Source organism: Vidua chalybeata, chromosome 4 (assembly GCF_026979565.1).
Source record: "Vidua chalybeata isolate OUT-0048 chromosome 4, bVidCha1 merged haplotype, whole genome shotgun sequence".
Lineage (NCBI taxonomy): Eukaryota > Metazoa > Chordata > Aves > Passeriformes > Viduidae > Vidua > Vidua chalybeata.
In genome coordinates, this window is record NC_071533.1 from 64,485,885 (window position 1) to 64,509,127 (window position 23,243).

The following is a 23,243-nucleotide window of genomic DNA, read 5'->3' on the forward strand; positions in this document are numbered from 1 at the left end:
TAATCCATTAACATTTATTTGCTCTTTCAATGATGCCCATCACTGTCAAAGCTCACACCAGCACCTGACGTGGGGAGTTCGCTACCCTGACTTCCTTTTCTTCTGTACTCAAGGACTCAGAAACCCTAAAATAAGACTGCCCTCGTGGCTCAGAAATAAAAAAAATACTAGGGGTATGTTTGGTGAAAGCCCTTTTTCTTTTTTTCCTATCAGGGTGAAAGAGAAGCAAGGTGAAGGTTGCAGGGTAAGGTGTGCTCTTTCAAGTACATCTGTCAGTGTCAGGGACTTTCTGTTCCAGCTGCCATATGTCCAGAATTGTGCATTTTTGCAGAAAAATCTTGTAAGTGGCCTTTTTCTAATGAAGAGCACTGAAAATAAGTGCTATCTAATTTATCTCTTCAGTATCTGATACCTGAAACAGCAACATGCCAGTAAATATCTTAATAAAGATAATGGATCACTTCAGTCCCAAATTAATCTCTCAGCAAGTTGTTACTGATGATCGCTATAATTTATGACATAATCTTGTTGCAACTGCTTTATCTGGTTCCCTGCTACTTTAAAATATAACAACAGAAGACTTTTGACCCTCATAGTAAACTGCAAAGTCATGTCTTTATCTTCTTTAAAATACATGAAAGTTAGATACCATGCTCTTTAAAAGGAGGTCTAATGAAATAAATCTTCATGCAGTGGATTATAGAGGTTACTCAGAAAAAATAAATTATTTTATGATTAAAATACTAACGTGCTTCTGGATTCTTGCAAAAGTTTTTTATAAGGGTTATAAAGATTTTCCTGGTGCTAATAGATATAAAACAAATTTAACCACAGTTTGGTAGGGTGGCATACCCAAAGGGAAAAGAGACAAAATGACCAAAATGTTTTAGACTAGGCTGTAGTCTGGGAAGGATGACTTCAAGCTGACAGTAGTCTTTCATTCAAAGAAGTTGAGCACAAATAAAAAGTTTTAAAAAAAACCTCTTAACTAAATAAAACACAGTGTTAACTCCTGAACTGTGTGTTGTGGCTCTCTCCCCTCTGACCCATGACTACATGACCCCTATATTTACATGAAAGATCCATGCCAGAGGTCCTCCAGCATGCGCAGTGGCTGCTGGAAGACAGCTCTGCCTCTCCTGATGCCAGGGTGGGGATAAATATACATGTATATATATGTAATACATGTATTGCCCTTCAGGTAAGAAGAGATGTGAGGGATCTGGTGTCTATGCTGTGAGGAGTTTGTGTTATTCTGTAACCTTTTATCTCATTTATGCAAACCAGGTAATGATAAAATTGCAAATACAGGCATTTGACATAACCTTTGAATCAGACATGAGAAGTGTTTAGAAGTGACATAGATTAAAAAATCCAACAAAAAAACTGATATATACTTAGGTTACATCAGAAAGTTTAATCTTTCTGTTACTCTTGACCTGCTGTTTCCCTTCTGGCAAGATGTTAGTCTGCATTTTAGTCTTTATATATGCTTTTTTCCATGGAATCCTAGAATCCTACAATGGTTTGTGTTGGGAGGGACCTGGAAGACTGCGTAGTTCCAACCCCCTGGGGACAGGGGACACCTTCACTAGGCAAGGATACTCAGAGCCCATCCAGCCTGGCTGTGAACACCTGCAGAAATAGGGAGACCACAGCTTTCTGTGGAAGGATTTCTTTCCTATTTTTTGAAAAGTATCTTAGCTGTATTTCCACTGTTCTGGGCAGTCTAGAAAAATTTCATTTTTCATCCTACTGTCTCCATGCTCTTATGCCAAGAAAGATAATCTCATTACTTTTTGTTTTGAGCATAGTTGTGTAAATGCCTCATAGTTATACAAAGCATAGAAACCATACATTTTACATTTCTGTATGAAAAAAGATGGGCTAATTGTATGTATCTTATGTCTAGCTCTTGATTGAAGCAAGACAAAAGTAGTGATATATTTTGATATGATGATGTCTTCAGGGAAACTGTTTCCCAACCTCTTCCTTTTCTGTATTTTGTAACAGAGATTAGCCAGGCAAAAGTAATTCCAAGTTCTCTTCTGTATATTACCTTACAAACGTCTGAGACAAAGTATGCCTGAGCCTTGTCAGCATTTTCCATGAGTCATGGAACAGTAGCTTTCAAAAAAATTGTTTATTCTTGCTCATTGCATTAGCAGTGGGTGAACTGGGTTACAGGTAGCAATTTTTTTTCCATATATCTTGGATACTCATATACATTGTTGTATGTATTCTGATTGCCTCAAGTATTAGGTCTGCTAAACTGAAAAAGTGAACTTTCAGAATTTACCTCCTACATCATCTACCCAATGGTGATGCTGCTGTAAAACTGGGCTTTTCTAATTTTACTGATTACATAAAATGTCTGTACCTGTTTCATATCCCAACACAAAGTTCCAGGCACAAACTTACAGAATATAAAACTCTCATCTGCTATTAAACAGCAACAGGTGATGGAAAATGAGACTTATATAGTTCACTGATGAAAACATAAAAAGCGTAAGAGCCATCAGATGAACAAATGTGTACCACTCATACATTGACTCATTTATTGGACATTAATGACCGCATATAGAATGAATTTAATGCCACTCCATCTCATTTCCCACATCAACAATTCACAGCTTGGACTTGGATTAATTGGCAGATGCAAGAGAGCAGCCAAGGGTTTGTGGCTATTATGAGTGAGCGTTGCTTGGCTGGAGTGTAATGCAGATCAAGGCAACACATGCCTGCCAGATATTGTGTTTGAGGAGTTTGTTCTGCCTTTTCCTGTGCATAAACAGTTGGCTTCCGTCACCACACAACGTTTCCCAGAAATTCTGGAAATTCTTATCGCATTCTTTTAAGACTGATTTCCTCCCATTTCTACCTGTTCTCAAGGTTTTATTTTGCCATTGCTCATACATTATGGCCTGTGGCCTCTTTAATGTTTTTTTTATGTGTTTATGTTGTGTGAGCTCATTTCTGAATACTAAAATTCATGTTGGTTTTTTAGTATTCTGTACAGGTAAAAATTAATCCATTGAGATGTCTACTCTGTATTAAATGTGTTATCCCAGTTTACAGTTAAACTTTTTTAAAATTACAGATATGATTGCTGTATTTTTTTTGAGATATAAAGAAACTTGGTGTTCATATGTATTAGAGACTTAAGAGTTAATTCAGTAGAAACCCTTTGAGATGTCCATTAGACCCCATTAATAAATGAAAATGTATAGTGAATTTTAGAGAAATTATGATAATGTTCAAAATATTTTCTTTGAAAAAGTAATAGATTATATATTCCTCCTTTTGTTTCGTATCTTCACTTTGTTTTGTAATCATAATTTCATGTTAGTCTTCACTATTTGCTAGAAAATTGTTTCTCCATGTTTTTTACTGTCAGAATTAGGCAGCTATTCACTTCTAGACAGACATTCCAGTGGATCTTCTTACTAGATCCACCTTTTTAAAGACTTTGTGTATCTCTACTTTCACTGTGTTTGTTAGATATTCTACAAGTTTTGGCTGCAAGTTGTTTGCTGCCCTCACAGACCTTCCCAGATTGTTTAGCTCTGCTAGCTCCTTCCCAGGATACTGAGATTCGCCAACCTGAAGATGTCTTCCAGCACTGAGGGCTGTTCTTTATTCTGCCTAAGAGATGTCAATCAAATAAAGTACTATAAGGCAAAGTACTTGCAAATCAGTGTTAAACAAAGTAAAGGACAAACAAATCAGAGATGTGGAAATAGCCTGAGACAAGTGTGCAGGCAAGGTATGCATGCAGGAATATTGAAGGTGAAATACTGCACATTTGGAGATTTGAGGATGGTGAAAATACTAATTATGAATTTGAATTTTTCCCAGCATATTTGAGAGAGAGTAATGAGAAGGATGTAATAAAATGGAAAAATACATTTCATGCTAGAACTAGTAACTGCATATTTATTTCCTGCAGGCCTTCAGGAATTTTGCTGTTTCTACAACAAAATCTGCAGCAAATTCTTTCTCCTACTAAGCTTTTTTTTTCTGTATCAATTTCTATAACATTGAATTAACAGTCTTCTTCTTACTCCAGCTGTACAGACAGTGCTGGGTGAGCTGGAGTCACAGCCTCAGTGTCACTGCCCAGCAGCTAAGACTACTTTATGTCCATTCACCTCCCTTTATCAGATTCAAATTTATTCAAAAAAACGCATTTCCACTAAAGATCTATGTTACATATACCGCACTTCAGCACTGAGTATTTTCATGCCCTAGATGGCTTGCTAAAAACTTCTTATGCAAGTATGCAGATAACAATGTCTTTTTATCAATATCATGGCTGTTCCATGATGAGTCCAAAGGCAAAATAAAGGTTTTATCTTGAAATAGATTCTCACAGTACCCATTAAAACAAATCAATTATCACAAACCTAAATTAGTTTGTAAAGGAAACAGGATAAAGCAGAAAGCCCACTGGGGATTTCTAACATGGCTGCTGCAGTTCTGAGAAACTGCACACCTCCCCTTTAATTTTATTGTTCAACAGAATAAACAGCCTTCGCCTCAAACTGCAGGAATGCCTCTCTGAATTACAGAAGGAATCAAACACTCTAGTAGAAGCTAATCATTGTCAATACAAACAGAAAAAAAACCCATTTATTAGAAAAAAAATAGTTATGATTAATGACTTCTGTTTGCTCAAGCAGTTTTGATTTATATGGCAATTTCATATCTTATAATTATGTATTCTTTTATGTGGTACATAAATTTGCAAATACTCAGAGTGGTAGATGTATTGCCTCTGTGTCCAGTGCTCACATTTCTCATTGACACGCTCTGAGATGTTGACTGACCGTTTTGGTTGTAACATTATATTGAAGGAGATATTTGAGATAAAACCCTGAATTTTTAATTTTTTCCATTAAAAGTCATGTGTTTCATGACTAACTACAGACGAGGAAATGCTAAGTGACTGTTGGATTGCCATGATTACATGGTGCATGTACATCTGCCCCAATAACTGTGTTAGGCAAGATTTTATTTTGATTGCAGACACTGCCAGTCATCATTACAGCAATAAGACTATTTCTTGTTTTTTTCAGTCAGCCCTCCAAGCTGAAGCTTGGATAATGCAAAATCATAATCAAAGTTCTAGCAGCAGTTCTAATTGTGCACACAATCCAGTTCTAGTGTCTTCTTTCACTGCTAAAACTTCTCTAGAACCACCTGTCCTTCCCAGCAGGTCTCACCTTGTGTCTCCCTCAGTAGCATGGTCTGATGAATATCTGTGTTCCTCTACAAGTCTCCATGGTTCTCACCCACTGTGTCCTTTCTGTTTTAGCCCTTCTTTTCCAGAGAAGTGAGCAGCTGATGTACCCACTGCCTCTCAGTTGTCTCTAGTCTCTGACTTCAGTAAATCTGCAAGTAAATTCTGCTGCTGTCCTCCCATTCCTTGCCTTGTCCAATCCTCTAGTTCAAATTATGAAGTATTAGGAAAGCAGTACTACATTTTCTAGGGTTTCCCCAGTTTCAGCATTCCCCAGCCTTAGTGTTGCACGTCAGAAAGGTCCTCAGGTGATATTTGCTCTCTTACCAGATTCTATTTTCCCTTGGGATCAACACTTTCTCAAGTGTCTGTGTAGTTCTCTGCCAGGTTCTTCAGGAAATTCCTGCAGTCTTTCTGCTGGAGATTTTTTCAGGAAATCCTTTATGATGTCTAGTTTCCTAATTCTCCACTTATTAGCTCCTATTGCCACTTTGTCCTTGTATTCAGGTACAACTGGGAATCTCAACCTACTGTATTCAAAAGATCCATGAACTTTTGACCTGCCACAGCTAAGAAAGTAAATTTTAAGAGTCTCAAACTTGCAGAATGATTAAGTGGGAACAGTCTTCATTACAGGTGGAAACACTATTAAATTACTCTTGTTTCTCAACTAAATGGAACAGTGAAAAGTTTTGTTTCATCTTTAAGCTGTTAGTGCCATTCAAAGGAACAATGTGAGCTCTGCAAAACCAAAGACTTTTTGTGCAATGAAGGCTGGAAATTATATTCAGTTTTATTTTTCCTCTTCAAAAATCTGTACTACTGTAAAGACCTTCTTAAATCTGATTTCATCCAATGTCTGCCTGTTTGTCATTCAGAATGCCTAATTATACCAGCACTGAACATAGGCTTGGCTAAAATCAGTGTATGAGGTATGCAAGCAAAAATCTGTGGCTCTGCTGATTTTCTATAAGTTTGATTATCTTAGTAGTGGTGAAAGACTTACCTTGAAGAAGATTCAGAGAAATACACCATTTTCTTAAAGCTCCTCAGCTAAAACCTTCACAAAAAAAGCATTTTTCATGACAAAAAAGCTTTCATAACAAATCATAGAAAACTTTGGTTTTAAAAATGCAACCAGACTCATGAAAAAAATTGACAGTCTTATGGGGAGGCTTTTTCACAAATGGTGCAGATATCATCAAGTATCTCTGATAGCAATTAATCTCCATATTTCAAATATAATTTTTATAGGTAGTTGTTTTCAGAGAGTGAGTATATGATTTCCCCCAACACCCTTCCATTTAAACCAAATGATCAATATTATTCAGTGCTTTCAGTTGTTAATAATTTCAGTATTCTTTCTGAAGCTGTATTTTGATAAGGAAAACTATAGGTGGCACATACTTGATGCCAAAGTCATAGCTTTTCATTTTTCACATTGCTAAATCTATTAGCATTTTTGTAGGACTGTTTTATGTCAGTTGTGAGAGAAGGGGAACTGGGAAGGAGGACACTTGGCTCTGAGTGATCTGGATGTGCTCTTGAGTCCAGAATCAGCCACTGCTGCTGTTTTATGGAGCCTTGCTATTGTGGAGCTCTGTAAGGCATATGGAGCAGGCAGTGCTTGCTTCTATCAGTCATCTGTTGAAAAAAGGTTGCATATTTCTGTTTTTGAAGCCCTGATAATAGTCTTATTTAAACAAGCTTTAGATCAGACTTATGCTTTGAGTCTCTAGACCCTCACATCTTGAAGAAATGCTGCTGCTAGAAATAATTAATTTTTCTCATGAGCCACTATTAAATTCTCCTTAATCTGAAAAACTAGTAATATAATAGGATTTTTCCCAACCAAGAATTTAATTGAAAAGGAAAGGAGATTAAAATTAAAATAAATAATTTAATTTACTATGGACTATCAGTATGAAAATTTGTAAAGAAGTTGTGCATTCCTTGCTGATAATGAAAGCCCTTAAGTACATCTATTCATATCTTACAATTTTGTAGTTATCAAATGATTATTGACTTTAAATAAGTTTACTGTGGGGATAACAACTTAGTTTAACTGAAAAGGTGTGATTTTTGTTTGTTTGTTTAGGAAAGGGATTCCAAGTGAACAAGTGAAACATGCTGATAGAGAGCAAGCAAAGCGTATCGTTTACTCTGTGGTTTATGGAGCAGGTAGGCATTTTTAGAAAAAACCCAGCTACTGTAAATTTGTACTTTATTCATAATTTATATAAGTAGATTGAATTTCTAAAGGTGAGTAAAAGTTTGTCAGAGTATTGCATTTATATTTTTATCCAGGATTATTAAATTATCTACTCAGTATAAAAATGATGAAATTAATGTTGTTACATTGCCACATACAAAGATTATCTGATTTTGTATTTATTTACTGCTGATATAACTGAAGCATATATCTAATTTTGGGTGGACTTTGGATTCTCTCAGTATATAGACAGAGATGAGAATAACTGCAATGAAATTTTAAAAAACTCCAATATTGTTTTAAATCACATTTATAGAATCAGAGAATGGCAGGGATTGGAAGGGATCTCTGGAGGTCATCAGATCCAGCCCCCTGTTCAAGCAGGGTTGTTTGCCCAGGACTGTGTCCGGATTTTCAATGTGCTCAAGGCTGGAGAAAGAGCTCTTCAAGGCTCCACAGCCTCCCTGGGCAACCTGTGCCAGTGCTTGCTCACCTTCAGTGTAAAAGTGTTCCCTTACTTTGAGTCTTAATGTTTGCTGCCATTTCTTCACAACTGCAGAAAACTTGCAAAAATACATTGTTACCCATTCTGCCTAAGTCCTGACCAGGTCCTAGATAAGTCAAGATGTTCACACTTTCCAAAACTACCTTCTATTTCTAAATGATGCCCAACTCTCCTTATGCTTCATACATGCCTAGAGTTACCTTTTCTGGGGAGATAGATGCATGTATGTCAACAATCTAGAAGCTCTTGTGAATTGGTTTCATTGAGCAGCTGACTAACTTTCTCTGCAGAGCATGAGTTCTTGAAAAAGTCATTTAGGAAATGAGAGCCCTGGGCTACAAGCTTTATGTAACTTGGAAACACTTAATGCTACATCTTGAGTTCCTGGTTGTGAATGCTTTCTAAGCCGTCTTTTGCACTGAGTCCTGGAACCAAAGGCAGAATCAGCCAGGGTATTCCATTTATCATTTATGGTATTCAGCTGGGAAGAAATGCATCAAATTCAGCTCTCTTGAATATCTATTTTATGTTTAGGGGGGTGTGTGTGTGTGTATATATATGCATACACACCTGTGTTTTTATGTTAAGCTGTATTGCATTTGCAACCTCTGTGTTTAAAATCTATATTAAAAAAGCCCAGCACTGGTACCCTACACTGTAAATTTAGATGTGTCTGTGCTGAGACTGGAATCAAATCTTCCATTTCCCACCTGAATGGTTTCATCACTGGGCTATTTTACAAAATGCCAGCATTATGACCCCTGCCCCTTGGTCCATACAAATGCTACACATTTCCAGTCTCTTCCACTGTGGGTGGGACAGGCAGATACCAGATGTAGCCAGATGGATCACCACCACTTGAATGCCCTGTGGTTCTGTATATAGTTAGAAATGCCTCAGTTCCTGGGGCTCAGTGGAGCCTGTGTCTGTCTACTAATCTATAGAGAGCTTGAATGTTTACATTTAAGCACAGTATTGGCACTCCCTCACTTGCTCTGAACCAGGCACTAAAGATTTCAGTGCAGCAGTACTTGATAAATGTCTCCATTTACTTGTTTGCTTTCTGTCCCTCTCTCTCAAACAAGGACAGTTGAAGCGCCTCAAAGATATTAAGAAGTTTCCAGTTCATTAGAAGTGTGATCAGATCCTAATTAAGACATGAAATTATATCATTAAACCACTTAGATGGAAACTGGGCTGACAAAAAGTAATTGTTAGATACCTGAAATTGATGGACTGAATTCCACCCACAGTGTGTCTCCCTTCAAAAGACAGCTCACTTTTCATAAATGAGACATTTTTATACAACTGAAGAGTGTGAATAATACTCCTTTTAGGATTGAAAACTACAAAAATACACCCTGAGGAGCTTGCCTGTATTATGCTTACAGGAGCTAATAAAAACCTTTCATGTAGAAAATAGTAATATTTTTATTTTCCTTTTATTTTCTTAGGTTGTATGTTCTGTTTTCTTAGGTTGCACTTGGTTCATGCTTTCAAGGTCTTTTCTTTAATTCTGAAGGATAATAAAGGAAAAAGAAGATTGGTTATTAGGAAAAGTTTTCACCCAGAGGGGGATGATTTGGCCCTGGAACAGGCTTACTAGGGCAGCGGTCACAGTCCCAAGCCTGACAAGAGTTCCAGAAGCATTTGGACAACACTCTCAGGCACATGGTGTGACTCTTGGGGTGTCCTGTACAGGCCCAGGAATTGATCCTTGTGGGTCCCTTCCAGCTTGGGACATTCTATTAGTATTTTTGGTTGGTTTGGAGCAGTTCAATTCACCTCTTTCTAACTTAGTCATCTTGTAGAACTAAAACACGGGCAACTTAAACTTCTGTAAAATAAGGAATTCCTTCTATTCAATGGCAGTATGTTCAAGCCCTGGACTGACACAGAGGGCTATCAGTGTTTAAATGAAAACTAATACTATTTTCATCTTTGAAAGATGATATTGCAGAATGGGGAACACTGAAACTCATAGGCTGCTGCTGATAATTACCCTGGCACAGATAACTCAAGAAGAGTGCTCAGAGAAGGTTTAGTCCATCCTGGGCTCTGCCTTACATGGCCTGTGCTCCTGCATTGTGGAGCATGATCTGACACAATTACATGGCTGTTCATTCCCCTCTTTTTGCTTCCCAGGAACTGCATTTCCCTGGGACCTTTCAGATGGCCTTGCTAATATTGTGCTTTAATTTTCCTAGTATTTTATGCAATTGTTCTGTATATTAATAGTTCTTTAAATGGATAACATGGACAAACTTAGATGTTACAGTTCTCTAAGGAAGCTACAGTAGTCTCCTAGCTGTTAGCAACGTGTGCTTTATCAAATAGATTTGTCATTTGCTGACCCAGGAAGAAAACCCAAATGAATTAGATGTCAAAAAAAAAAAAAAAAAAAAAAGTACAGATCTATAATAGCTCAGCAAATGTCATCCTGGATGTCTGTGTGAATTTCTTCCTCTAGCACCTTGTCCAGACTGATGTTCTTGCAGCTCAGTGCAGATCCTGGCGTGACTGAGAACAAAATGCTATAATAATTGTTCTGAAATGCACATCAGCCTGACAGTGATGGCATTTAGATGGCTGAAATCCTCTCTCTTTTTAAAGTGCTAGACAATTTTTCTTGACAGTCTTACTGTGACAATGACTATTCCATGCCTTTGGTGCCTTGAGATGTCTCCTCTCAGCTTATGTTCTTTGCAGACAGTGCTGGTTCTGTGTTGCTGTGCAGCTGACATAAATGTATCTGTCTTTCAAACTTCATATGAATGAATGAATGTTGGTGTATGTTTTATTTTTACTGGAACTGTTTGATTTATAAGTGGGTTTAAACTGTAGCTCTTAGTTTATATTTTCACACACTGGAATATCTTCAGGTTTTTTCCCAACTTTTCTTATAAATGCTCTTAGATCAAACATTAACAGATATTGTGCACCTATATCCTGAAGAAAAGCTATTATTCCTTTCTCTCTCTGTTGGAACACTTTTTCTTTTTTTTTTCTTTTTCCATTTTTTTTTTCTTTTTCCAACCCTTTTATCTCAAAACTTGGACCCCAATTTCTACGACATTGAGGAGCCTAAGACTGTTTGAAATCTGTAGGACCCAGACTCCAAACATCCTTTCTAAATTCAGGCTGAACTCTAAAGCTTCTAGCTAAACTCAAACATCTCCATCCTTTTGTAGATCTTCATTATATTTGTATTTGTTTAAAGTTAATTTCAAGTCTTTATCTGCTCTTCAAAGTTTGGAGAGTGTAACACTGAACTAGTAAAATAAAGCAACAGCATTGCTCTGTGAACAAAAGAGATTTCAACTACCTTATAGGTATAAATTATAACTAGAAATTTCTTAATTGCATACTCCTTATATACTTCTTACTAATTATATACTTAATCCAGTAACTTCAGTAAAACATTCAAGCTCAGGGTTAAACATTTATTTTGTTGCAATATGATTTTATTGTATCAGATCCATCCTATTTCATAGAGGTAAGTAAAGTTAACTAATTCCACTAATTGTGCATGAAACAGTGCTATTGCATGTAGTGGTTTTCTGTTCTGCTTTATTGCATAATAGAGATAATTTCTGTACCACCAGGTAAAGAACGTCTCGCTGACTGCTTGGGAATTACTCCTGTTCAAGCCAGTCAATTTATAGAGAGTTTTATGCAAAAATACAAGAAAGTACATGAATTTACAAAGAAAACCATTGAACAGTGCCGGAATAAAGGTAATCCAAAGTCTGTGGCCAGATTTTATTTACTGATCTGCACTGTGTGCCAGTGGTGAAGACAAAGATTCAACTTGACCCAAATTCAAATAGTTAGAGGACAACAAAAAATGATGGAATATCCTTTCTTGGTGAATCAGGTTTGGGTTTTTTTTTTCTTTTTTAGCCCTAAAAGGAGCTGGTTAAGTCTGCCTTTTCTCAGAAAGATACTAACAGAGTAAGACATCTGTTCTCAGAATGAACCCCACTTAATGTCAAGTTACACTGCATCATTTTGACATATAATGTACTCCAACAGAAAAAAAAGCCCAAGGAATCTTCTACCTAATAAATTGGGTACATGGCTGCTGGACCGTGGAAGTTCAGTCAATTTACACAGCCAATTTTTTTAGACTAATTTTTTCTATGCATCAATCAGAATTTCTGTTCTTGAAGTTCAGGTGGTAGCTGTAGTGACAGATGTGTGCAGAGTGCTTCTGGAGCCAGCAGCTGCAAACTCTTCTTGCACCAAATTTGTTTTTAGTCTACATATTCATTTATATTTAGTGAATCCTAGGAGTGCAGTAATTTGAGAAGAGAAAACATAGCTGCCTGAAATAATGTCTTTTAAAAGCTAATTAGCAGAACTGTCAAAATTGAGTTATTTTGTTTCTTAATAGGGCATGCAGTGCTAAGACATTTTTTAGAAATAAATAGTAAATTTGCAATATAATATTACCCATCACTATATGGGTGCCATGACAGAGACATAGAATTCACTTCTAGTTATGAAAATTGATAGTATGCCTTTTTTGTACTTTGTAGGGCCTCAAGGTCTACTGTAAGCATGAACTGTCATTGTGTCACACATTTGCATTTCTTTGTTTATTAAGATCAATATTATTTAATATTTTTCTTGTTAATCCACCTTGGATTCTAACTTCTCAACAAAAGCATTCCAACCTATTGGGCTCATTAAAAAAAGGTAGTTTTTTTCAACTTATCTGAAGTTCAAAGGTGAGCAGCACCCTTCTGACTAATATTTTTTAGGTTTTATGAATGATACTCCATGTAGACATGATAAGCATATAAATACGTCTATTATGAGGAAGATATTTGTTAGTGTATATATTACTATACTGCTGTTGTTTTTTATTAAATTATTGACATATTGAAAAGGCCTCATTCAGGCATGCATTTGCAGATTAATCATTGACACCAGGCACCTTCTCTGCCACTGTTACACAAATGATGGTGTTTGTTTAGGGATGCTGCTCAGTTATGAGGAGTCATACCTCACAGGAATAAGGATATTACAGCAAATCTAATTTTACCTAAGAATACAATTTTTCAGTAATTCCATCTTTAAATACTGTTCTTCATGGAAAATGTTAGTTAAGTTGGGGAGACTGATTTGTCAAAGAATACCCTAACTTCCAGATAGTTCTGTTTCTTGTTTCAAAACTGGTACTTTTGGTATCAGCGCTCCTGGAAATGCACTAATACACAGAAAGCTGAAATAATTCATCCTCTGCACACAAACCTGGGTATATGTTGTCCAGAATAAGGTGATAACTTTTTGTTTGAAAAGGTCTCCTCATCACTTGTGCTTGCACAGCAGAGGACAAGAAACTATGTCAGTCTGAATTTCCATGGTATCTAACAACAATTCATGGGTAGTCAAGGTGATCAGAAATATAAAGAATCATTTTTCAAGATGTATTTTTAACAAGGATGATTTTTCATTTTTTCTTAAAATAAGAGTAGAAGTTTATTTTTGAAGGTAAGCTAAGTTTTGTGTGTGTTATTTTGACAAGAGGAACCTCACATCTCTTTTCCTATCTCAGCTCCTCTCACTTGCCCTCCAAATGGGGTTTTTTTAGGAAAATACGTCATTAGGCCTAACATAAAGCTTTAACTGTGTTTTTATGTTTCTTTTAAACTAAAAAATCCTACCACACTAGAGTTAATGAAGTTTGGCTGTGAAAGGAACACAGAAATACTACAAAAAGAAAATGGAAACAAAAATACAACTTTTTTTTCCCCAAAAAACCCTATTTTATATTTCTGGCAAATATTCATTACTGATTTAATTACTCTACAAATTGATTTTTCTTTACTATTCCCAAGTAAACTATTCACTATGTGGAAAGCTCTAATTATGGCTGCTAATAGATAGCTAATTCTGCTAGGTATTTATAGTTTCATCTCCCTCAGAGAGAGTTTGCTGGTTTATTGGTAGACATTCCTAATAAAAATTTAACAGCCTTAAAGAACTAAAGTTTTCTTTGTATAACATGTACCAATTCTCTGAATTAAATAGTACTTAAACCAAAAATACAATAAGCTTTGAAGGTTTAAATAAACTCTGACTATTTTCAGAGGACAAAATACTAAAATTGACTCAGGCAGCACATAATTACAAATATCTGTATTATCTTCAAGAAGAATTTTTGAAATTTCATTTAAATCACTCTATATCACCTAATAGTAATTTTTATTTAAATCCTGCAAGGTTATGTGGTTTCCATAATGGGACGCAAAAGGCCACTGGCCAATATCAATGCACAGGATTACAAGCTACGCACTCAAGCAGAGAGGCAGGCTGTAAATTTTGTTGTTCAAGGTAAAGATCTGCTTCCTTACCTTCCTGTCTACCCACCTGTCTCTATCCCTGCTTGCCTTTAGTGGGCAACAACTCTGATAATCTCAGAAGAATGAATATTACAGTAGTCTACTAGAGTAGGCGTGAATTTTACTGTGAAAAAGAAGTTAAAATTATATATTCCATCCACCTTGGAAATTGCCAGTAAACAGAATAATATAATAATAATGATAATATTAATAACAGCAACAGTATAAATGTTGTAATACACTAGAATGCTCTGTGATAGTTAAATGTAGGTATACATTTCAACATAGTTGATACAAACTATGTATAGAGAGAATATCTAGAACTCCATTCTTCAGGTGCATTGTTTCTTTAAACACTTTCTGTTCTGGTTTTTATAGTCTGTTACTCCAGAAGGGTTTCTGTGATTCTGTTTCTTACAGATTCCAGCTTTTATTTTGCCAGGTAGCTTTAGTTTCAGAAATACAGAATGTTACAATAATTGTGCATTGTTATTATTTGTTTGGAAATCCAGCTCATTCTTTGCAAAAACTTCAAACTTAATTCTGGAAGGAAAGAAAAAAGGTGTTTTTTTCCACAGAAAAACATTTAACATATAGATTGGAAATGTAAAAGTCAGCATTCTGTGCTCACATGTTAGTTAATCTGATGCAATAACATAGTCTGGTCAAGTCACTTGGGGCTCAGGTGTGTACAGGATTTAGCCACCCAAAGGGAAAAAAAGCCTGAGCTGTCAGCCCAAGACTGAGATGCCTCCTACCTTCATGTCCCTTAGAAGAATTATTTTTTTTTGATTGGATCATGCTGACAGGGTTTTCTTTAAGTTACTCTGGAAGTGTACAATTTACAGGCAAGGAAAAAGTGCTTTCTCGACGTGGTGATGGCATGCTCCTACAAAAGTTATTTGAACTTTCCTTTTGAAAGTATCACTTTCCTCTCCAAATATTATTCATTTAATGTTTCATTTTAAAAATTACTTAAGTATTTATGTCATGTTTGACAGTCTTTAAGTACTGTCTCTGCAAAGGTACCTAGAGATCTAGAATTCTAATTCTCATTCTGTGAGTCCTGTAGAGCACACAGTGCAGCACTGATACAGACACAGCTCTCTGAGCAGCATTTGCTGTGTCCATCTGTCCCAAGAGCTGGAGCAAGGCTGTCACAGGACTGTCTGTGGAGCACTCACTTCTATGTACCTACAATAATAAGATTGTCAGATTTCACTGTCAGTTCAAATGATACTGAAGGACAAATCTGATGAAAAATTGTTACTCAAAATGTAATATTAGAAGGTGTGGTGAAGCAAGGATTAAAAACTCTAAAATATTCATTATTCCCAAATTTTATTTTAAAAATTCATTCTAGGCTACCATGATGTTTTAATTTTAAGATCTCAGCTAAAAGATAATATTTTAAGACCATAAAAACTTTATAAATTATAAAACCTTTTATCACATTTAGTGTACTAAACTGCATTTAATATGTGTTTTGCAGTTATACCTAATAGTCTAATTAAGTAATTTACATTTTGATTATGGCAGCAGCAACTGATAGCAGAACACTTCAGATGCATGGCAATATTGAGAGAAATGTAAAATTGCAGCTTTGAATTATTACAGTTCGGTTTCTTACCCTTCTTTCATAGTATTTTTCTGTTTTTGAATATTTCCCCATTCAATAGTTTTCACCAATGTACATATTATTCTTCAGTTATTATTCAGTTGTACCTAATTCCCATAGAGCAAACAGTTCATTTTATCTTTAATTATTTATATTTATGTTCTTTTTTAAAAGGAATTTTTTTTCTTTTTAAAATAGGATACCTCTAAAAATCATATTTCAGTAAAAAAATATTTGAGAAGCCTTTCAAATTTCATTGCTCTACAATGTTTCAGAAAGAGTGTATCTAGAACATATCTTTTGTGATGGACTAAATGCTCAGTATAGTTTTATCCTCACAATTACTAAGAAGATATTTACCTGACCTTCGCTGAAACATCCTTTCTTACTTTTTATATCAATTGTCCCTTTTTGCAATGTGTTGAATAATTTGACACATCATTTGAACAGGAAAACAAGACAGGTATTTGAGGGCCAAATCCACAGTCAGACATCAGCATCTCCATCATCAGCTGAGGGTCTGCACTGGGTACAGTTAATGAGCAAAACAGAGTCTCAGCATGGGATCCCAGAGGAGGCAGTTTGTCATAGATGACTGTGGAGAAAGAAGAGATGTTAAGCCTTTGTCCTTGTTCTCTTAGATATTCTTCCCTAGCCAAAAGGGCCCACTGTGTCCTGGGGAACATCAGGCACAGCCTCACTGGCCAGTCACTGTCCCACTCTGCTCTGCACTGGTGTGGCCCCTCCTCACGTCCTGTGTGCAGTTTTGGGTGCCTCAGTATAAGAAGGACATCAAACTGTCAGACTGCATCCAGAGGAGAGTCACCAAGATTGTCAAAGGTGTTGAGGACAAGACTTAGAAGGAGCAGCTGAGGTCTCTTGTGCTGTTCAGCCTAGAGAAGAGGCTGTGGGGTGACTTCATCACAGTCTACAGGTTCCTCAAGGGAGGCAGTGGAGGGGGAGGTGCTGAGCTCCTTTCTCCAGTGACAGCTGTAGGACCTGAGGGAATGGCCTGAAGTTGTGTCAGGGAGGTTTAGGTTGGATATTAGGAAAAGGCTCTTCACCCAGAGGGTTGTTGGGCACCGGAACAGGCTCTCCAGGGCAGTGGTCACAGCCCCAAGCCTGACAGAGTTGAAGGAGTGTTTGGACAATGCTCTCAGTTCAGGTTTAGAGTCATGCTAGGAGCAAGGAGTTGGGGTGTTGGACTTGATCTCTATGGGTCCCTTCTGAGATTTCTGCAATTCTCTGATTATCTCTCAGCAGAGTACCCTTGTTACTTGGCTACCTGGCTGTTCTCTGCTCCTATTCTGAAAGTTGAATCATTTGGCAGAAAAAATTCAAAATTCATTAAATTACAGGGTTGTAAAAAATTACCATGAGCTAGGATATTTAGGATGTTTAGTGGGACAAGGAGGATTATGGCTTCCACTCTTTACTCAAAGGATTGTTTCTATATTTTATCAGATAAATCTTTTGTGTAAAATGTTTGGATCGGAACAAAGCCCTTCACCAAACTGCAGGAGTAGAGAATTATTCTGCTGCTTGATGACCAGAAATGTGTCATTTTTCTGTGCCATGACACTGTTTTATGCACCATTGCTCTTAACACTGTAATGTAATGAATATACTTTACATATACATGGAAATATGAAAAAGTGCAAAATTAAGGCTTCAATTTGAAATGCGGCACTGAAACAATGTTCTGACCTTTTGTGACATTAAACTTTAATTGATTAATAGATAAATTTTAATTAAAGTTTAGAGATAGATAATTTCATACCTTTTTTCTATAGAAAGCAATTTTTCAACATATAGTTGTGAATGACAAATTCACCTTTAATTAACACATGATTTGATATTGTTATTTTCTAGTTTAATTAACATATAATTACTTCCTCTGTTATTTATTAGTCTTATAATCTGTTTCACATATTGCATTAATTGGATGTGCTAGTTTTGAAAATTCTTATAATTCAGAATCTTCTGATGTTTTTTGTTCCTATGCCATAGTTCCAAGAAGAACATTTTCCTTTTGCATGCTTTAAATTAAAACCAGATCACTTTCTTTCATAGGCTCTGCAGCTGATCTTTGTAAAATGGCTATGGTGAAGATTTTTGCCTCTATTGCCATTTCTCCAACTTTAACAGCCAGGTTAGTAATGAATGACTGCAAAACTGCTTGGATTCAAAACAAAATTAGTTGAAATGAATGGGTTTCTGGCATTTTAAGCAGCTCTAGAAGTACCATGTGTACCTCTGAATCTTTTAACAAGCAAGGACATGCAGAATGGTTTTATACATTTGAAGTTATATCTTTGTGCTTAAATGTATCTGTAAATGCATCCCAAGATGTTGAAGTGCCCCAGGGTCATTTAAACTTGGTCAGATCTAATTTAGTGGTAGTTCTGCACCTTTGAAATCAAGCACACTGATCATATCCTTCCTGTATTTGAGTGTATTGTACAGTGGGAATTGAACATTCAATGGGCTGAGAAAAAAAACAGGAATCAGGAAACCAGTGCTCAAGCAAAATAAATGAACATTTTTTTATTCTTCTATAGATGGCTTTTCTTTAAAGAAAAACTCAATCATCATGATTCTCTTCTGTTGTGACTGCTCAGAGTTGGGTGTGAGATCACAGAATGTCCTCACAGAGTTTTATGCCAGTAGCAGAAATAATGAAATCTCCTTTTCCTGTGGAGAGGTTGGTCCAGACAGCTAGTGATCATTATTATTTGCTGCAATAGGAAGAGACTTTCAAATCAAACATGTAGAAAAAAACCCAAATAACTGGTTTCTCTCTTTGGTAATGCAAAGACTTTGTAGCAAATCATCCAGTAGAACACGGATTGGTGCAGTAAAGTTCAGACAAAAGCAGAGTAGTGCAAGTAGGGCACAACATCAATGTTTCTGTTATCATCTAGAAAGGATGATAACAATTTAGCTGTAGCAATCATGCATTGAGGGCTTCTGTGGGTGTGTAGCTCAGTACAAAGAAATAGGTTTTATCATGAGTATACTTGGCAATTATGGGTATTATCTAACCCTGTATGTAATTTGTGTGTGTTATTGTGTGTATCGTTTACACACAGCAGTGTTATTTGATCAATGCTTGAAAATACAATTTCTAATTACAAATAAAAGTTCAATTTGTTGAATTCAAAGTAGTTGGACTCATTCCTATGCTAAAAATAAAACAACTTCTGAGTGGCTCTTATGCCACAAATGTTCTTGCAACTTTTTAAGCAAAATACCATTGAACTATTTAAAAAAAATAAAGTAAGTGACCCACTAGTACAAACATGAAAAGGGAAATTGTTCTTTGGTGGAGATCCTGCCTGCACTCAGACAATAATACATTTATGTATTAAAGTTGGATGATGCACTATCACATATTGCATTGTACACTTTCAGGCAGATTGTCTGAACTGATTATAATTCATTTTGCTACCTGAGTTGAATGAAGAGCCCAGAATCTGTCAGCTGTGGCATGGATGAAAATTTCTATAGCAGTAGCAGGCATAACTGAGTTAGATGAGTGATAAAGGAGCAGCCAAGAGCTTTTAGTGGAGGAGGCAAGTGGAGGTGGTGCAAGGGCAAAGAACATACTACATTCTGTAGTTCCTGCCTGCCACACAGATCTTTAGGTTCAGCAACTGCCTGTTGTAATTCTGAGAAAGCCAAAGTTTCTTGCTACTAATATCATGTCTGATTAGACTTGTGAATGTTTTTTTTTTTCTCTCAACTGAAAATTTTACTTGAGTTTTTCTTTCTTAAATTTATTTATTTTAAAGAAGTAATGTCACCAAATGGCTAAGGAGGTAACAGACATGGGGAAGTATTTGAGCTGTACATGTTGAAATTCCTGGTGTTGTGAAAGCATAGGGGAATGGCTACACCAGATAACAGAAATATCACTGCCTATCCTACTTGTTCCTATCATAAATGTCAAAGCTGGGAAAGACCAACACTGCAAGGGCATTTAAAAAGGATAGACTGTTTTAAACAGGGGTTTTGAACTTCCGCCAGCCATTAACAACTGGATGGCTTTGCTAGAGGAGAGTATTTTAGAAGTCAATAATGGCTCCTTGCTGTAATATTTAGTAGGTACTTACAGACCAGGCTTGTCAGAAAATCACAATCAATGCCTTTGTAAGTTCTGTGAACACTTCCCTGCTTGTACAGTGGCATTTGAAAACATCAGAAGGATCTTGCCAGAAAAATATAGGACTGAAACTTGAAATATTGTGTTTCTGATTGTCTGCCAGGTGACATTCAGTTAGTTATTTTTTCAGTGGTCTGTTTCTTGATTTTCTTATCAGTCAGGTCAGGATAATGATTCTAACATCCTTTATAAAGCCTTTTGAAAAATATTGTTGAAAGGAAGTGTGGACATAATTGGTGCTATTATAACAGTGGGAACGTACAGTAGCTCTTCCAAAATGAGAAATATAATCAATCTCCTATTATCACTCCATCAGATCGTATTCATTACAAAGACAGCACGCTACTATCTTTTCCTCTATCTTCATACCCCTGTAAGTATCTTTATTTCCCTGTTAGAATTTCTAATTTTGGAAACAGGGTTTTCACTTTGAACAGCATATCAAAGAGAAATATCATTTTTACATGCTTTAGAAGTGATTATGAACATTTACCCTGGGAGACAGTATCCTATTAAGCATAGCTAAGTTTTGGCTAACACTCAACATTTTATCTTCCTTACCTTAGAAACAGAGAAAAAAAAATCTAAATAAGGTCTTATAGTTTTTAGTGTTAGTTTGCAGGTATGTTTGCAGTCTTTACTCTCAACACTGCATCCATTGTTCCTGTGCTGGAGGCTGTTCAGCAGTGAGCAAGCTCTGACCTAATAGTGTGAAGCTTCATTTTTGTGTGACTAGCAGTCAGTAGATTTTCAGTTATTGTTTGCACATATGATAGTGTATTTGGAAGTCAGGAAAGGTGATCAAGTTACATTTTCATGATGCTTCATCAGAGAGGTGTTGATGGAACAGTGTATTCCATGGTGACTGATCAATTCTGTCAACTAGCAGTCCCATTTTTCTCTTTATGTTTCTTTATCTTCAAACTCAAATACTATCCTAGCAGCTTATGCAGTTGACAATAACAAGTCAATTACTTGGAGGCAATTTTACAGGAATCAGGAAAAATAGTATTAAATATAATATATATGATACAGATCTAATATTAGTATGGGTTGACTACTGGCATGAGTGTTAATATCTCTGCATTTTGTGTGGTGCTGACAAGAAATCAAAATTGTTCAGACTTCTCCTGTATTACCTAGATCTTTCTTAAGATGTTCTGCTGCTGGCCAAGTTGCTCACTGAAAATGTGCTGCTAGCATAAATTATTGAAGGGCCAGCTTTTACCCATCTTATGCAATCCACAGAACCTCCTCACAATGTTTCCTGCAGGCAGATGATAGCAGAGAAACTTTTGAAATGAGATCAAGGCATACAGTAGCAGCTGAAAGTAAAATATATGGAATTGATGAGAGTGCAAAGGTGAACTTGGTGAACTCAGATGGACAGTTGTAGCTCTTTTCTGTGTTTGAAACATCACTGCAGTGAGAGTCATATGGGAACTTGGTGAGAAAGAAGGGTGCTGGCAAATTGTAGAAGAATTGCTCCCTATAGCATTCCTTGATCATTTGTTTTGTAAGCTGAAGAAGCACTGATATTACCCAAATTCTACCTGGTGTTACATGGACTTTTCAGTATTTCAACAACATGCACATGAATTTTAACAAGTCTACAGAACTATTGAGTAATTTGGTGTGACTCCACCAATTCTGCTTTTGCATGAAATTATTGCTCCTTCAGGACTAGACCTGTGCCACAAACACACAGCTTTACTTCTCAGCATGTCTGGAGCCCAGTTAAAGAGACAGGTTCAACCACAGGCCAAATATAAATGAGTAATCTGAAAAGGAGAAACTACCAGCAAATAAAAGCAAAGGGTTTATTTTCTTGGTTGGTCCCAGCTGCTTTTCAGTAGCAGTGGATGTTGGAATTTTGTATGTCTTCCTCAAGGAACACCTTAATCAAACTAATAATTTTCTGTGCTGGTGAGTTGTGAATACAACTCACTTCTACAGATAGCTAAATTAGTTAGAAACAGCTCTTATTATCCCAGCAACAAGTATTGTTTTATGTGACCTGGATTTTTTTCAGATAAGTCATGTGATCAATCACAGATTTTTTGAAAGTGGCTTTCAGTTTTAGTATAACACAAGAATCTAGCAGCATTTTTATAAGGTGTGTAGGGATTCAATAATTATTATTGTATAAATTGCTTATAATCTCTCAGATTCATACAGAAGGGCATGTTAATAAACCCAACTTATTGACTGAATCATAGTTTCATACAAATAAATTAAGTAAAATTCTTAGAGCTGCTGCTATGTGTGTTGATCTTTAATTTGGGGCATAAAACTTACATCCATTTATCTGTTTCTTCAGGAGTTAAAGAACTGTTTTTTCTTATGTCTCTTCTCTAGCAGTTAACCAGGATTTTCAAATAAATGCTTTTTGCTCTGGTATTCTGCCCACAATTCCTATTCAGTATGTGCCCAAACTTCCTTAATGTATTAACTCTAGCAAGGTGGTTAACTTTTATCCTTAGCCTGATACTGGAGAAATTGAACCACAAGGAAAAGATTTGTTTTGGATTCTGCTTGAGAGGAGAATAAGATGGTTGTTTCATAGACAAATGCTTTTGTTTCTGTAGCAGAAGGAAACTTCTGAGGTCACATTGCACTCTCCATAGCTGTTATCTAATATGTAGCTCTTTGCCTCCCAAAGTAGCCAAATAACATTAAATTTCTATGCAAGCTGTAACTTAGAAAAATCATCACTTTCCTCAAGCAACCAGAGCAGTATTTTGCATGTATCCACAAGATGGTGAGCTATTACCTGAACACTTCATGCTCAGTGAGCCAGAGCAAATCAGACTAATTTATTCTTTATAGAAAGAGCCAAGTACATTTAAAATGCTGAAATATCACAGCCAAAAGGGACATGCATGATTTAGCAGGTTTTTCACTATTCCTTTATGTAAGACATTCAACACAAATAAATATATTTCATTTATAAAACCCTTTTGTAGGTCACCTTTTAGATTTGTATGTTTCCAAACATTTTGGATACATGCAAAAATTCTATTATCTTTAATTAGCCATCTGTTCAGTTTCCCACTCTTCATGATGTAGCTGCTGAGAAAACCCATTTCACAGGCTAGCTGAATTTTTATGGTTAAAATGTTAAAATTATTTGGTCTTTATCATGAAAACA

General features: G+C 36.1%; 1 protein-coding gene across 8 annotated transcripts in view; it reads left to right on the plus strand.

Annotated features, from left to right (window-relative positions):
* LOC128787103 (DNA polymerase nu-like) overlaps window positions 1-23,243 on the plus strand; it is a 111,617-nt gene that overhangs the window by 56,877 nt on the left and 31,497 nt on the right. For all 8 annotated transcript variants that reach the window (XR_008430573.1, XM_053941001.1, XM_053941000.1 and 5 more), the window contains 4 exons: window positions 7,341-7,423; window positions 11,565-11,696; window positions 14,191-14,301; window positions 18,001-18,079. Coding sequence is in view for 7 of the 8 variants with exons in the window: in XM_053941001.1 (XP_053796976.1) it covers window positions 7,341-7,423; window positions 11,565-11,696; window positions 14,191-14,301; window positions 18,001-18,079 (405 nt within the window). In the remaining variant the exon portion in view is untranslated. The remainder of the gene's footprint in view (window positions 1-7,340; window positions 7,424-11,564; window positions 11,697-14,190; window positions 14,302-18,000; window positions 18,080-23,243) is intronic.